Below are 14,504 nucleotides of genomic sequence, written 5' to 3' on the forward strand. Positions count from 1 at the left end.
AGATTTAGTACATAACCGAAATAATATCAGAATTAAAATGTTAAAAGTGTAAAAAAGACCAAATTGCCCAACCCCCAAAACCCCTCAAAAGGGTATCTTCATCTCGAAACAGTGCAAAAGAACTGTTTTTTATATTAATCCTTAGTCCAGATACTACTGATGATATTTTTAAAATCCAGAGACCATTTTCGAGATAAACTCATATTCTATGGACCATTTTTAAAGTTCACTTTTATTATTATAAAGGGAAATGATTTAGATAACGTCGAATAACATTCAAAATAGAATACAAATTAAATAATGTGAGGAGGATATCACATCACTTCTACCTCGTAATAGGAATATCGTTAGTTTTCATTCAGAGCAACGTATGATTTTAATTTAAAGAAATTAGAATCGTAACAGTAAAAGGAAATTGTGGTTAGTGGTTCATTTTTGGAGTATAATCGACTCGTTATAGGTAGGCTCATGTGAATTGTTTATCCAATTTAATTGCATGTTAGGCTTCTTGTTATAATTCCACTTGTGTTTAAAACTTTTTGAAAAGGAAATTGTGGTTGTGGTTCAGTTTTGGAGTATAATTTGACTCATTATAGGTAGGATCATGTGAATTGTTTGTCCAACTTAATTGCAAGTTAGGCTTCTTGTTATAATTTCCACTTGTGTTTAAAACTGTTTGAAAAGGTATAAGTCTACAGCCATGAATGCGAATATCTCGTTTCCACATTGAAATCATTTGAATAAAATAGGACTAGTAAGCGATTGACTCATTTAAATTTTTGTTGGAAATGGAGAATCAGTATGAAACTAAAACGAAAATGTGCAACCATTTCTTGAGTTTGACTTATATCAAGAGTCAATATTTATTTACCTTATTTATTTTTATATTACCATATTTTAACATTCTTATTTATCTTGAATCTCAATGTTTATATTATAATCCTTTTTCTAATCTTGCTATAGTTAGTTACCTAAAATAAAAAAATATTAATTGACTTTGCGCCTTTGCCTACCAAGTCTTAATGCTTAACCTAATTCTACATTATTCCTTTTAATTCGATATTTCAGATAATAATTACTTTTAAAATTTGTCATTTATTTCGTAAATAAATTAATTAATTAATATTGGAGATGATGGATCATATAACAATCATCCAATATATAGGAGTTTATATGTTTTTTTTAAAATATTCCACATCATCGATCATTCAGTCTTATGGCATCATTATCACTAACAAGAATAACCAAATACGACTCCATTATCGTTTTAATCGTTTTATAGGTACCTTAAACATTTTCTTTATGAAAAATTCAGTTAACTTTGTGGTCCAAGATTCCGGTAATAAATAATTGTTCTGTTTATTGATATTATGCTAATTAATCATTCAGCTCCAATCTTATATATTTCAGACAATGTGATATGTGTATTTTAATCATACTAGTAATTATTTTAAATTTATATGAGACGATGATGATCATAAATTAGTTTTAGTATCTCAATCTTTAAATGAGATGATCTCAAAATTAAAGGTGGCAGGTCCACCTTTAGATGAGATGATATTCCTAATTAGTTATTCATGGTATTTCAAGATTCAGAAAAAATGATGCAAGACGATGATAAGAGCATCCGCAGTGGTGGAGTTTTGCCGTCCGTCTGTCCGTGCCGCTGAGCACAAGCTCGTCCGTCCTCCGCTACGAGTTGTCCGTCCGTGCCAGCGGCACGGCCAGTGGCGGAGCCAGAAATTTTACTGTGGGGGGCCCATACGAGCATTAAAATTTGTTGATTGTTTTCAGTGCTAATGACACGAAAACAACTCGGACATAAGCAATATAAAAAGCCAAGCGTGAAAAATGGATGATGAATTTTTTTAGAGTATAATACCAATTTTACTAATTAAATATGATTTTATATATTTATTAGATCAAAGAGTTATTATTCCAAATTTTTTATAATAAAGGAAATAATATTAAAATTGATTTTATTAATAGTAAAAATATTTATAGTCAAAAGAATTATTTTCTACTCTTAAATTTTGAAAACCATCTCTTACTATTACAATTTAAAATGATTTATACAAAATTACAGATGAAAAAAAATTAACAAAAGTTTTTAATGTAAGAAAATGAGTATAAATGAATATGAGAAAGTAAACAAAAATACTAATTTGAGAAGAAAGAAAAGCAAATGAACTGCAAGCATAAATCTTACTAAATGATGATTCAAAGTTGGAAGGAGCATATATTAATTAAATATGAAAACTGGTGCTGGAGAGGGTCGAACCCAGCACCGCGGAAGCAAGTGACCGAAAGTTAGACCAACTGCACTAGAATGTTTATATGTTATAACCAGCATACAAATATATATATATAGTAATTCTAAAAATGGGTGAGGGCCCAAGGGCCCCCCTGGCCCCACCGTGGCTCCGCCCCTGGGCACGGCGCTGCTCTTAGCTAAGAGCACGTCCGTGCGCTGAGCAGCCATACGTGGCGTCTTCTTATTGGCCAACGGCATAGCCGTTGGCAAATTTGATTTTTATTTTTTTTAAAAAAAAATTCATAAATAATTCAAAATAATACCAAAAAATAAAAATAAAAATATTTTTGGATTCCCAAAAAAATAGAGCCGTTTAATGACGTTTTTTTTTGGATTTTTGTGAATTTTTTTTTTTAATCCCAAAATCATCTATAAATACACACATTCATCATCCACTTTTCACATCAAATTATCTCTCATTCATACTTTTTCATACTAAATCATCTACATCTTCCTCTCTCACCCAAACTCTCTCCAAAAAATTGAAAAATGGATTTCACCAATCTCATTGCGGAAGCGGAGCGCGAAGAACAAGAATATTATGAACAATATCGTGCCGCCTATGAAGCCTATGTCGCCGCCAATACCCTATGTCGCCGCCAATACCCCCGCCCCTCCTCCTCAACCAACTAGAGCAAAAGGTCGCTACATCCCTCGTGATCGAGAGGGAGCCCATGAAAGGCTCGTTGCCGAAATGTTTAATTATGTAATTTTTAGGATTTTAATTATGTAATTTTTAATTTTTAGGATTGTAATTATGTAATTTTTAATTATTTTGTAATTTGTAATAGTATTTCAGATATTTTTAATGCATTTTAATATTGTGGAAATGTTTTTTATTTAAATTGAATAATAGAATGGTGGGACCCTTGAACTTGTCCTTAGCTAAGAGCACGGATGTGATGTGGGTGTTGTGCTCTTAGCAGTGTTGTGCTCTTAGCTAAGGACAAGTAATAAAAGTGGGTCCGGGCCCACTTCTGTGCTCTTAGCTAAGAGCACGGATGAGGATGCTCTAAGGATCCAATTTCAATCTTCCAGCCATGAAATGAGATGATTATCAGAATGCAACCTCATTCTTTTAAGATTTGTGATAGAGACATGATAGATCCAGAAAATAAAAAAATTTCGATCGAACATAACTTAAAATTATCATAAATAATAGTAAAATAATTATTAAAAAAACTTTGCAATTAAAATAACTATCACCCGGTGTGTGTGATAAATGAATCTTAAACATACTCCTATATAAAAAAATTATCTCAAATTCTTTGTATTAAACATTTTTTACTGATTTTTTTTAATCAGCAAATGAAATAAAAATAGAATGTCGCTATAGTAGATAAAATGAAAACGGTGAAAATATTAATCAATCTATACTCTATCAAACCTATATGTAATTGAATGTCCACCAACATTTTTATATCAATGAGCCCAACTTTTTAAAATAAAATAGGCCCAAAGATTTTTCATCACCTAACTAATGCAAACAAACTAAAAAAATGATTCCTAACTCTTCTTTCCAACCATCATAATCTTAAAACTTCCATCCTGCCCCTCCTTGATCACTCTTATTCTTCCTAGCTCTTCTTATGTCGGTGGCGGAGCTGTCGTGGACTAGGAGGTCGAGTTGCACTTGATCGTAGGTCGATTTTGAAGTTCTCCGGTGGGGCTGGTCGACACCAACTAGGTCCATCTAAAGTGAGATTTGAGATATGATGCAGTGGCGGATCTATAGGGGGGGGGGGTCGCCCCCTCCGTGCGACTAATTTCTTCTTATCCGGACATAAAATTACCATGTCCGCCCCCTCCGTTTGCCTCGACGTCGCCCCAAAAATCGAAAAAAATTGTCATTTTTGTCAAGAATTACAGCCAAACGGCTAGTATCAGTTACCAACAAATTGGTAAATGCTATTTCAATAATTAGTGTAGCATTTCCTAGAAAATAAGTAGCAATTAATGGTTGGTAGTTCCTAGAGTAAAGGGAGTTGTTTTCCATGTTGTATCAACCCTATAAAAGGGACTCCTATTGACATTCGAAATGTATAACAGAAAATACAAGCAAAATTCTTTTCCTCTCTACAAACTTTAGCCACCATGGTTTATCTTCTATACACCGCCTCTCTCGATTACCATCTTTAAGATGGTATCAGAGCAGGTTGCGACGGTGGGGGACTCAGAAAACTATCATCATCGTCCCACATATACCCTTCTCGGCCCCTTTTAAACCTGCACAAACAAAATAGCCATGTCAGAATCTGACTCAGAAACTACAAACACCAACCAGCCATTGATGAACTTCCCAGGAGAATTCGCTGCCCAATTGGCCGAGTTCCTCAAGCAGATTAATGCCCAACCAAAAACTCAAAATCAGCCACCACCTCCACCCTCAAACCAACCAGAATCATTGGGGGAGGTCCATGTTCAGAGCAAGCTCAACGGGGACAACTACTCCGTCTGGACAAAACTGATGAAACGAGCAATTGGAGGGAAGGGTCTGTTATCTCACATCGATGGAGTTACAGACCCTCCTCCGAGCAGCGACCCAACTTTTCCAAAATGGCAACAGAGAGACCATTGGTGTTTCAACTGGATTATAAACAACATTGAAGCCAACTTAGTGAATGAAGTTTCACAGTATGAGACGGCGCGAGACCTATGGGAGGGTCTGGCCGTCACATACGGGAGCGGAGCCGACCCATTCCAAGTATCCGATCTCCACAGACAAGCCTACAACATGAAGCAAGGAAGCATGAGCCTCGAAAGTCTATGGAATAAATTCCAAGACCTCTGGATCTCTATAGATGCAAGGGATCCAAATCCAATGGATACTCCATCAACAATTGAGAAATACAATCAAATCACTCAGAGACATAGGTTATATCAATTCCTATGGGCGTTGGACGACAGATACGACACAATCAAGAGAGAGATCTTGAATAAAGATCCATTACCAACTGTGAGAAGTGCCTATGGCCTAATGAGGCGCGAATCTGCCAATGAAAGAGTACTCAAACCCCCAGGCGACTCGCAATCTACCGGAATCGGTATCGGCTTGGCAGCAATCGACCGGAGCAAGCCACCACCGCCGCCCAAATTCTCCACAAATCCGGACAAAAGCCGGCTAACGTGTAGCCACTGTGGTGGGAAGAAGCATACAGCAGATACCTGCTTCCACCTCCACGGGTTCCCCGATTGGTGGGAAGATATAAAGAAGAACAGGCGGGACCGGAATCGGAGCGGAGGAGGCAGAGCTACAGCAGCGGTGACCGTTGGGGACCGAGTTACCAACACCGACAACTCGGTGGGCAGCGTCGGTCAGTCCAATGCGGCGGGGAACGGCGGCGGCCAGCTCAACGGAAAAAACGGAAGCGAGGAGAAGAAAGCCGTCGCATCGGTCTCGGTGGCTAGGGTTTGGTCAGAAGGTAACCCGGCACCGACGACCACCGGCAGCGATTGCACGGCGGCTGAAAGGGAGGCGGAAGTTAGGGTTGGAGAGGAGGAAGAGAGGGAGGCGCGATCTAGGGTTAGAAAAGGGGGGGTTTTTCAATTAAATACTCCCTTCTTTCTTAAATATAAAATGCCCCCCAAAACTTCCCTAAATCCCACTCTAAACCCCATCCCACCAACATTTCCAAGAAAACCCCCAATCCTTCCGAAAATTCTGAAATTGACCCTAGAAAAATAATAAATCTTCGTTTTCAGCCCACTATTCCGTGTAAAAATTCGTTCAAAGCCTTAGCCTATTCCTCGTCCACCAATATTGCAGAAAAAGAAAAAATGTGGATTTTGACTGTGGTGCTACCGACACAATCTCGTTTGACCCCTCGGATTTCCTTCACATTTCCAAACCCACTAAATCATACGTCCAAACGACCAGTGGGGATTTAGCTCGAGTAGAGGGGGCGGGCGCCATTAATATTTCACCAACTCTCCGCCTCTCCAACTGCCTCTTCGTCCCTACTTTATCTCATAAATTATTATCAGTTAGCCATGTGACGAAGGAGCTAAATTGTAAATTACTGATGCAACCTCGTTTCTGCATGTTACAGGATATCAAGACGGGGATGATAGTTGGGCGTGGCACTGAATGAAGCGGTCTGTACTATGTGGGTGAAATCACCCAACAAACTACGGCATTGCTTACTCATGGACCAACTGACAAGCAGACTTGGCTCTTACATCGTCGGTTAGGGCATCCTTCCATAGGATATCTCCGATTAATGTTCCCTAAGTTATCTTCCAATGTGCACTCTCTTGATTGTGAACCTTGTCATCTGGCCAAGAGCCATCGTCACTCTTTTAAGTTGAATAATACTCGAGTTCCTACTCCTTTTTCGTTAGTTCACTCAGATGTTTGGGGTCCTGCCCCAATCAATGGGGGTCAAGGTCTTCGTTATTCTCTTCTGTTTATAGATGACTATTCTCGTATGACTTGGGTATATTTTTTAAAAAATAAATCAGAAGTTTTTGAAAAATTCACTCAATTCTACAGTCTAGTTCAAACCCAATATAAGCAGAATATCCAGATTCTTCGATCCGACAATGTGGGGAATATTTAAATAGCAACATGAAAACCTTCTTTGCTGAGAAAGGGCTAGTTCACCAAACCTCATGTGCCTATACACCAGAACAAAATGGGGTAGCAGAACGGAAAAATAGGTATATCCTAGAAATCACCCGAGCTCTCCTCATTGAATCTAAAATCCCGACATCTTTTTGGCCAGAAGCAGTTGCTACAGCTGTGTACCTCATGAACCGTCTCCCAACAGGAATCCTTAACTTCAAAACTCCCATTGATACTTTCATCAACCATACAACCATACAGAAACCAACTTCTCTCACCCTTGATCCAAAAATCTTCGGATGCACTGTCTTTGTCCATATTCCAAAACATGATCGTACCAAGTTTTCCCCATGTGCAGTTAAATGTGTCTTCCTTGGGTATGGGGTTAATCAGAAAGGGTATCGTTGCTACGACCCCATAACGAAACACATGCAAACCACCATGAACTGCGACTTCGTTGAGAATGAGTACTACTATAGCCAATCTAGCGGTCAGGGGGAGAGCCACACAATTAGTCCGATTAGCGACCCACTAAATTGGCTATACGTCCCAGGAGAAACAGCCCATCCGTCAGAATATACACAAGCTGAAACTGACCCAGAGAAAAATGAGTCAAGGGAAGAACCCAATCTTGTCACAGAAGTTGGTCCAACAGAGGAAGTTAGCTATTCCACTAGACAGGTCGCAGAGTTTGGGGACATTGACCAACCGTCTAACCCATCTTCAAATCCTGAGGTAAATGACTCTGAAAAAAGTTTAGTCTCTTTTGATACCACTGACACTGACAGGGGGCGCGGAGAAAGTGAAACCAGCGGTAAAACTGAAAGTACAGGTCAATATGAACTACCACACAGAAGCACAAGGGGAATTCCTCCCAAAAGATACTCTCCAGACTGGAAAGGGCGAAAAACAAGATATTCAATGGCGAACCTAGCCCAAGCAAACCTTATAGAGATGGCTCGAGCATTTGAGGCTGCCCTATATGAAGAATAAGAAGTTCCCCAGTCATTTGAAGAAGCAGTTAAGCACAAACATTGGAGAGAAGCCATGAAGAAGGAGATTGATGCTTTAATAAAAAATGGAACGTGGGAAAAATGCACTCTACCCAAGGGGAAGAAACCAGTCGGATGTAGATGGGTTTTCACCATTAAAAGGCGTGCAGATGGTTCAATCGAGAGATACAAGGCGCGATTGGTGGCGAAAGGATACACTCAAGTGTATGGGATCGACTATGATGAGACCTTCTCCGCGGTTGCCAAATTGAACACGATCCGAGAACTATTATCAGTGGCAGCGTGTAGAGACTGACCGTTACATCAATTTGATGTGACAAATGCTTTCCTCCATGGAGAATTAGAAAAAGATAAAGATGTCTACATGGCAGTCCCACCAGGATTTGATGGTGAATTCAATCCCGGACAGGTGTGCAAATTGAAGAAAACTTTATACGGACTGAAACAGTCTCCAAGAATATGGTTTGGAAGGTTTTGTCAAGCAATGATCAGGCATGGGTTCAAACAGAGTCTTTCAGACCATACTCTCTTCACAAAAAGGAGGGGAGACAAGGTAACATGTCTTATCATCTATGTAGACGATATGATTATCACAGGAGATGATATAGAATAAATCGGCAGCCTCAAGTCCAACTTGTTCAAAGAATTCGACATGAAAGATCTCGGGACCCTGAAATACTTCTTAGGGATTGAAGTATTAAGATCAAGGCATGGAATATTTCTGAGGCAGAGAAAATATGTGCTCGACCTTCTGGCAGAGACTGGTCTCTTAGACTGCAAGCCTGCTGAAACGCCAATGATTTCAAATCACGGGTTGAAGATAGTCGATGGAGCTAAATCTACAGACCGGGAGAAGTACCAAAGATTAGTAGGGAAATTAATCTATCTCTCACATACCAGACCAGACATCACATATGCAGTTGGAGTCGTCAGTCAGTTCATGCACCAACCCCAAGAAGAGCATATGGATGCAGCTCTAAGGATTGTGAGGTACCTGAAGGGCACAACAAACTATGGGGTGTTCTTGAAAAAAGGAGAGGATCTTGAGGTTGACGGATACACAGATGCTGATTGGGCAAGCAATCCAGTCGATAGAAAATCAACCGGCGGATACTTCACATTTATTGGAGGCAACCTAGTTACCTGGAGAAGCAAGAAGCAAAAGGTTGTAGCTCTATCAAGTGCAGAAGCAGAGTTCCGAGGCATTAGGAGTGGGCTTATGGAAATCATGTGGCTGAGAAGACTACTAACTGAGATCGGCTTTTCCCCAAGACGAAAGAGTAAACTCTTCTGTGATAATAAAGCTGCGATCAGCATATCAGAAAATCCTGTACAACATGATAGAACCAAACATGTCGAGGTCGATCGCCACTTCATTAAAGAGAAATTAGAAGGAGAAATTATCGAGTTTCCATTTGTCCGATCAGAGGAGCAATTGGCAGATATTTTAACCAAAGCAGTGAATCCAAGAAGCTTCAAAGAAATTTTGGGCAAGTTGAACATCGGAGATACAATTGCTCAACTTGAGGGGAGTGTCAAGAATTACAGCCAAACGGCTAGTATCAGTTACCAACAAATTGGTAAATGCTATTTCAATAATTAGTGTATCATTTCCTAGAAAATAAGTAGTAATTAATGAATATATGATCATTTTTACGTTTTTGGTCTTAAACATTATCTTTTGAATTTTTTTATCCCGAATATATGGAAATTTGATCATTTTAGTCCACCGTCAACATTTCCGTTAAAAACTAACGTAGTCAACAGGTTTAATCCCGATTTTGACCAAATTAAACTTTTAATTCTGACTTTTTACTCCCTAATTAATTCTCTAATTATTTTTATAAATATTCTCCTAATTATATGATGTCTTTAATTGGTGGAGTCCACCAAAATATACTCTCTTCTCCCTCTCGGTATTTCCGCCTCCCTCACTCTCCTTCTTCACAAATTCTCCAAGAGAAACCCAAACTCCGTCGCCTTCCTCCTCGCTGCTGTCTCAGCTCGCGGGGTTAGCCCTCGCCAGCCATCGCCGCTGCTGTCTCCTCGCATGGCAGTGGAGAAGGAGTCGGACGATCCGTATCTGGATTTCCGGCAGCCGATGCTGCAGATGATTTTGGAGAAGGAGATTTACTCCAAAGATGAGCTCAAGCACCTCCTCAACTGCTTCCTGCAGCTCAATTGCCCTTATTATCACGAGATTATCGTCCGCGCCTTCACCGACATCTGGAACGGCCACTATTCCCTCTCCTCTTCACCCACACCTTGCCATCACTACTAGTCTTACTTATGCACAAACACATTCGGTTTTAACAGATTGACATCACTTTCATTACTTTTGTTATGCTCATCAAGGTGAACTGGGGCTTAATTGGAAGAAGAGATATAAATATACATATCGGGAGTAAAAAATTTGAAGGGGGATATTTAAAAAATAATTAGGGAGTAAAAAAATTTAGAACTAAAAGTTTAATTTGGTCAAAATCGAGATTAAACCCGTTGACCGTTAGTTTTAAACGGAAATGTTGACGGAGGACCAAAATGATCAAATTTTCATATGTCCAGGACCAAAAAATTCAAAAGATAATGTTTATGACCAAAAACATAAAATGATCATATGTCCAGGACTAATTTTGGCCTTTACTCTTTTATTTATTGTTAATATTTGTTGTGTAATGTTCAGGTCGTTATTGTGACATTTAATCGATCATTATAACAACTTGTATTTATAAATGAAAACGAATTCAAATAATTATCCGATGTTATAATCCACTTAATCGAGAAAATTAAAAAGAATGACATTATTGCGGGCATTTTACCGCACCACTAGTGAGTGCAATCACCTGTGCACCACACCCTAAAACGCCCGTTTTCACTCTGTGCGCGCACTCTGTCTATTATTGTAGCGGATGCTCTAACACCGGTGCGCCCCTCCCATTTCTTTGGAGAAACGTGCACTCATTCCCATCTAACTATTTCATTCCCTCCCATTTTAGAGATATAGGGAGATGGACAGTTGCACTACATTTTATCTCCTGCAATATTTTGGTTTTTAGTTAGAGGAATTCTTGATTGTGTGAATCACAATCTTGTCTTTTATTTTCAAATAGCCCATAATTCACCATATGTCCCTATCTCCCACCATCACTTTTCTCTTTCTGTCATCTCCCTCTTATATTTAAGTTTTTGAACACTAGTGATTTTGATTCCATTTTTCCTCTCTTAATTACTCATCTCATCACATTCTCCTTACATTTCCAGTCTCTCTTTTTCAGCATCTCTACCAAAAATGAAGGTTGGATTAATTCTTTTAGCCATTTTTTTGTGATTATCTAATTTTTTATTTGTTCAATGATTGTTCCCTTTGTGGAACCCAAGAATTTCTTCCGTGTGTGTGTTTGTTTCAAGAAAGATTGTTGCTTTATTCATCTTTTGCCAAAAAAGAGAAGATTGTGAGTGTTTTTGTAAAAAAAAATTGTATTTGCAAGATTTTAGTTTATATATTTGTGGAGATTAATGTTGTGTTTCTGCAGATTCTTGTTTTGAAACTAAATCTGGAAGAAGACAGAGACAAAAGAAGGGCTCTCAAAACTGTGGCTACTCTTTCAGGTTTGGTTGTAAAAAAATTTGTTATAAAACTCTATGATAAAATCAATAATTTAACTGTTTTTCTTTTAGAGCATTATTCAAGTGAATATCATAGTCTTACAAAAAAATATTTGTTCCCAAGTTTTGAAGTGTTTGAAAATAAAGTTTAGTTCATCTATTTTTATTGTGTTTGTTTAGGAGCATTGTATCTTAGTCTTATGGAGATATATTTAATTTCATGTTCCAATAGTTTCTTCATTATTTATCATGTTTATAAGGGCATTCACAATAAGAGCGATGATCGGCCGCCGTTCACTCTGTATCAAGTGCATGTTACAGATGTTGATACAGTGATGTACTTCAATTTACATATATGCCCCTTTTTATTGTAGGAATCGACGAGATCACCATCGACATGAAGGGAAAGACGATAATGGTAGTCGGGACAGTTGATCCGGTGAAAGTTGTAAGCAAGCTGCGCAAGAAAAACTGGGAAGTCGGCATCGTCTCTGTGGGCCCGCCCAAGGAGCCTGAGAAGAAGGAGGAGGCAAAGAAAGACGAGGCGAAGAAGGAGGAGGAGGGCAAAAAAGAGGAGCCTGGAAAAGAAGGCGAGAAGAAGGAGGAGGCCAAGAAAGACGAGGAGAAGAAGGCTGAACCTGAGCCCGTTGTCGGAACGGTGATGCCGTTCCGACAGTTTTATCCGCCGATGAACACATACTATTATGCTAATCACAGCATGGAAGAGAATCCAAATGCATGTGTGATCTCTTAAGTGAATTTGCCCTGTTTTCCCTTCTTGAAAAAACAGAGCAACTCTGTTTATAATTTATAAGGGTATAATGGTCTTTTCAATATTTTGTAATGTATATATATAATTGTAATAATGTTTTTTTGAACTATAAAAATTGATTATTATCATGCACATAATTTCATTGGAGTGCTCCACAGTTGATGTCCTTGCTGTAAAGTTGTGTTATATTTTTTGATGCAGACAAAATTTTATAGAGAAATGGGTGGTGACGTCTCATTGATGTTTGACAAATCGACTAGGAAAAAAAGCCTAAATAATGTGGTTGCCAAATTTTTACATTTATATCTAGCTACAACAGCTTTATTTTGTAAATAATAAATTGTAAAGGTATGGTTTTCCAAGATTTCAAATTTGTTCTATGAACAAAAAAAAGTGAAAGTAATGTTTATTAATTATAATAAACATTATATGTGATCGGTTTGATAAAATAATTAAAATATGATGGGGTTAAGAGATGAATTCCTACTACAAAAAACTGATTTCTATGTTTGCATATTTCATTTTCATTTTGTAATGTTTCGGAAAGGGGAGAAGAAAAAAAAAATATGTAGCACGTATATAACATAATTTTATTGTCGCTTCAAAAATAAAAATGGACATAGTTTACGATTAAATGGTAATCAAACAATATATATTTAAATAAATACTAGTATAACAAATTGAAAACATGGTCTCTTCCTATCCTCAAACATAAAGTAATTAGCGTGGAGTACGCAGATGGTCGGTTAAGTAGGTCATACCAAAGGGAAAAAATAATTATTGGTTGTGAGATTTTAGGTAGTCATTGTTCAATCAAGTTGATAATTAGAATATGACATTTGTATTTTGAAATGAAATTTCCAATAAAGTGAAAATGACATTAGATTCACTTCGGATACATTAAATCCAAATAAAGAGAGACATGCATGGTTGAATTACGTGTGCCACATTATAATGACAACCAGCGGATGAATGAATACAAACATTTGTTTTGATAGGAATTGAGTATATACTTAGTTCACAATTTTAGACTAATAATGTTACACTATATCATCGTGAATTCGTGATAATGATGATAAAGACTTTCCTTAACAATTCACATGAATTATCAAAATTATAATAACTCAAGTATTATTTTTATTTAATACTAATAGGAGCCTCCTTATTTGTTTCTCCATGGTGTGTCTGCCACTGATAGCAACAATATATGTGATTTCAGTTAGGCATCATAAGTTTATAACTATGGCTCTCTGGCGACTGAATCGTTATTGGGTCGACATAATATTAACTTAAGTTGTTGACCTCAAATCCGGATTTGGTATATTCAAAAGATCATCAATTCCAATAATAAACTAGTTTGGTATATATAAACCTGAACATGATCTATTACATTAATCTGATCTGAAACTAATAAAAAATTATCATATTTTTATTGGTTCAATCTGATACGAATCCGAACATGATAAAATTATCGTGCTTGTTCGTATCCTATTGAAAATTATCAATCAAGGGATAATCAATATTCAAGTCCTCAACTAGGCAGAGTATGAATATGGGCTTGGGCCTAACTTGTTAATAAATGGGCTGAGATATTGTTTCATATGCAACAGAAACTAGTATGGTTCTCTTATCCAACTTATACTCAGGCTCGTTTATATAGGAATAACATATACTCCAGTAATGAAATATCATGAATTTGACTTTGTAATATTTATAAGTAGGTAATAAGTCATAAGAATTTTTTTTGATTAATGACATCTTCAGAATTTATGTCTCCGTATGAGAGACATTATTTTAATACTCCTATATATTTTTATATATGAGAAAGGGCGTACTCCATTACACTATAGAACTAGCATATTATAAAACTACGAGTAGTAACTATTTGATTTTGTTAAATTTATTTCAATAAGTACATGACTTTTTAAAAATTGGTTAATATACTTCTTTTGACCAAAATAGTTTTTTTAATAAGTTGGATACTAAACAAAACACTCATGTTAGTCAATGTAGAGTTCTAATATTTTTATTCGTGTATTTCACACTAAACTTATACTCCACTTATGTTAGGATAGTAGATTCATTACGGAACTCGAACTCTTACTTGAACAAAAGCAGTGAAGCTTATAAGTTATCGCTAGCTATAATCAATGTTCTTCTTTTCTTTTGCGTGCAAACCTTTTGTTTTACAAAGTCCAATGCTAGAGACTTCCTTCCTCGCGTAGCTATTCCATG

At 37.3% G+C, this 14,504-nt stretch overlaps 1 protein-coding gene across 1 annotated transcript; it reads left to right on the plus strand.

Moving 5' to 3' along the window:
- The first annotated feature begins 11,027 nt into the window (after window positions 1-11,027).
- LOC125201625 (heavy metal-associated isoprenylated plant protein 39-like) lies at window positions 11,028-12,431 on the plus strand. Its single transcript, XM_048099814.1, has 3 exons — window positions 11,028-11,186; window positions 11,425-11,500; window positions 11,872-12,431. The coding sequence occupies exons 1-3, from the start codon at window positions 11,181-11,183 to the stop codon at window positions 12,249-12,251; spliced, it is 462 nt and encodes a 153-aa protein (XP_047955771.1). The 5' UTR covers window positions 11,028-11,180; the 3' UTR covers window positions 12,252-12,431.
- Window positions 12,432-14,504: the final 2,073 nt, after the last annotated feature.

The sequence above is a fragment of the Salvia hispanica genome, chromosome 1, assembly GCF_023119035.1.
Source record: "Salvia hispanica cultivar TCC Black 2014 chromosome 1, UniMelb_Shisp_WGS_1.0, whole genome shotgun sequence".
In the NCBI taxonomy this organism is placed as follows: Eukaryota; Viridiplantae; Streptophyta; class Magnoliopsida; order Lamiales; family Lamiaceae; genus Salvia; species Salvia hispanica.

Excerpts from the sequence above, each read along its gene's own strand:
- LOC125201625 (XM_048099814.1), top strand. Across the intron at positions 11,501-11,871 it reads AACTGTGGCTACTCTTTCAG|GAATCGACGAGATCACCATC; the intron begins GTTTGGTTGTAA and ends TTTTTATTGTAG.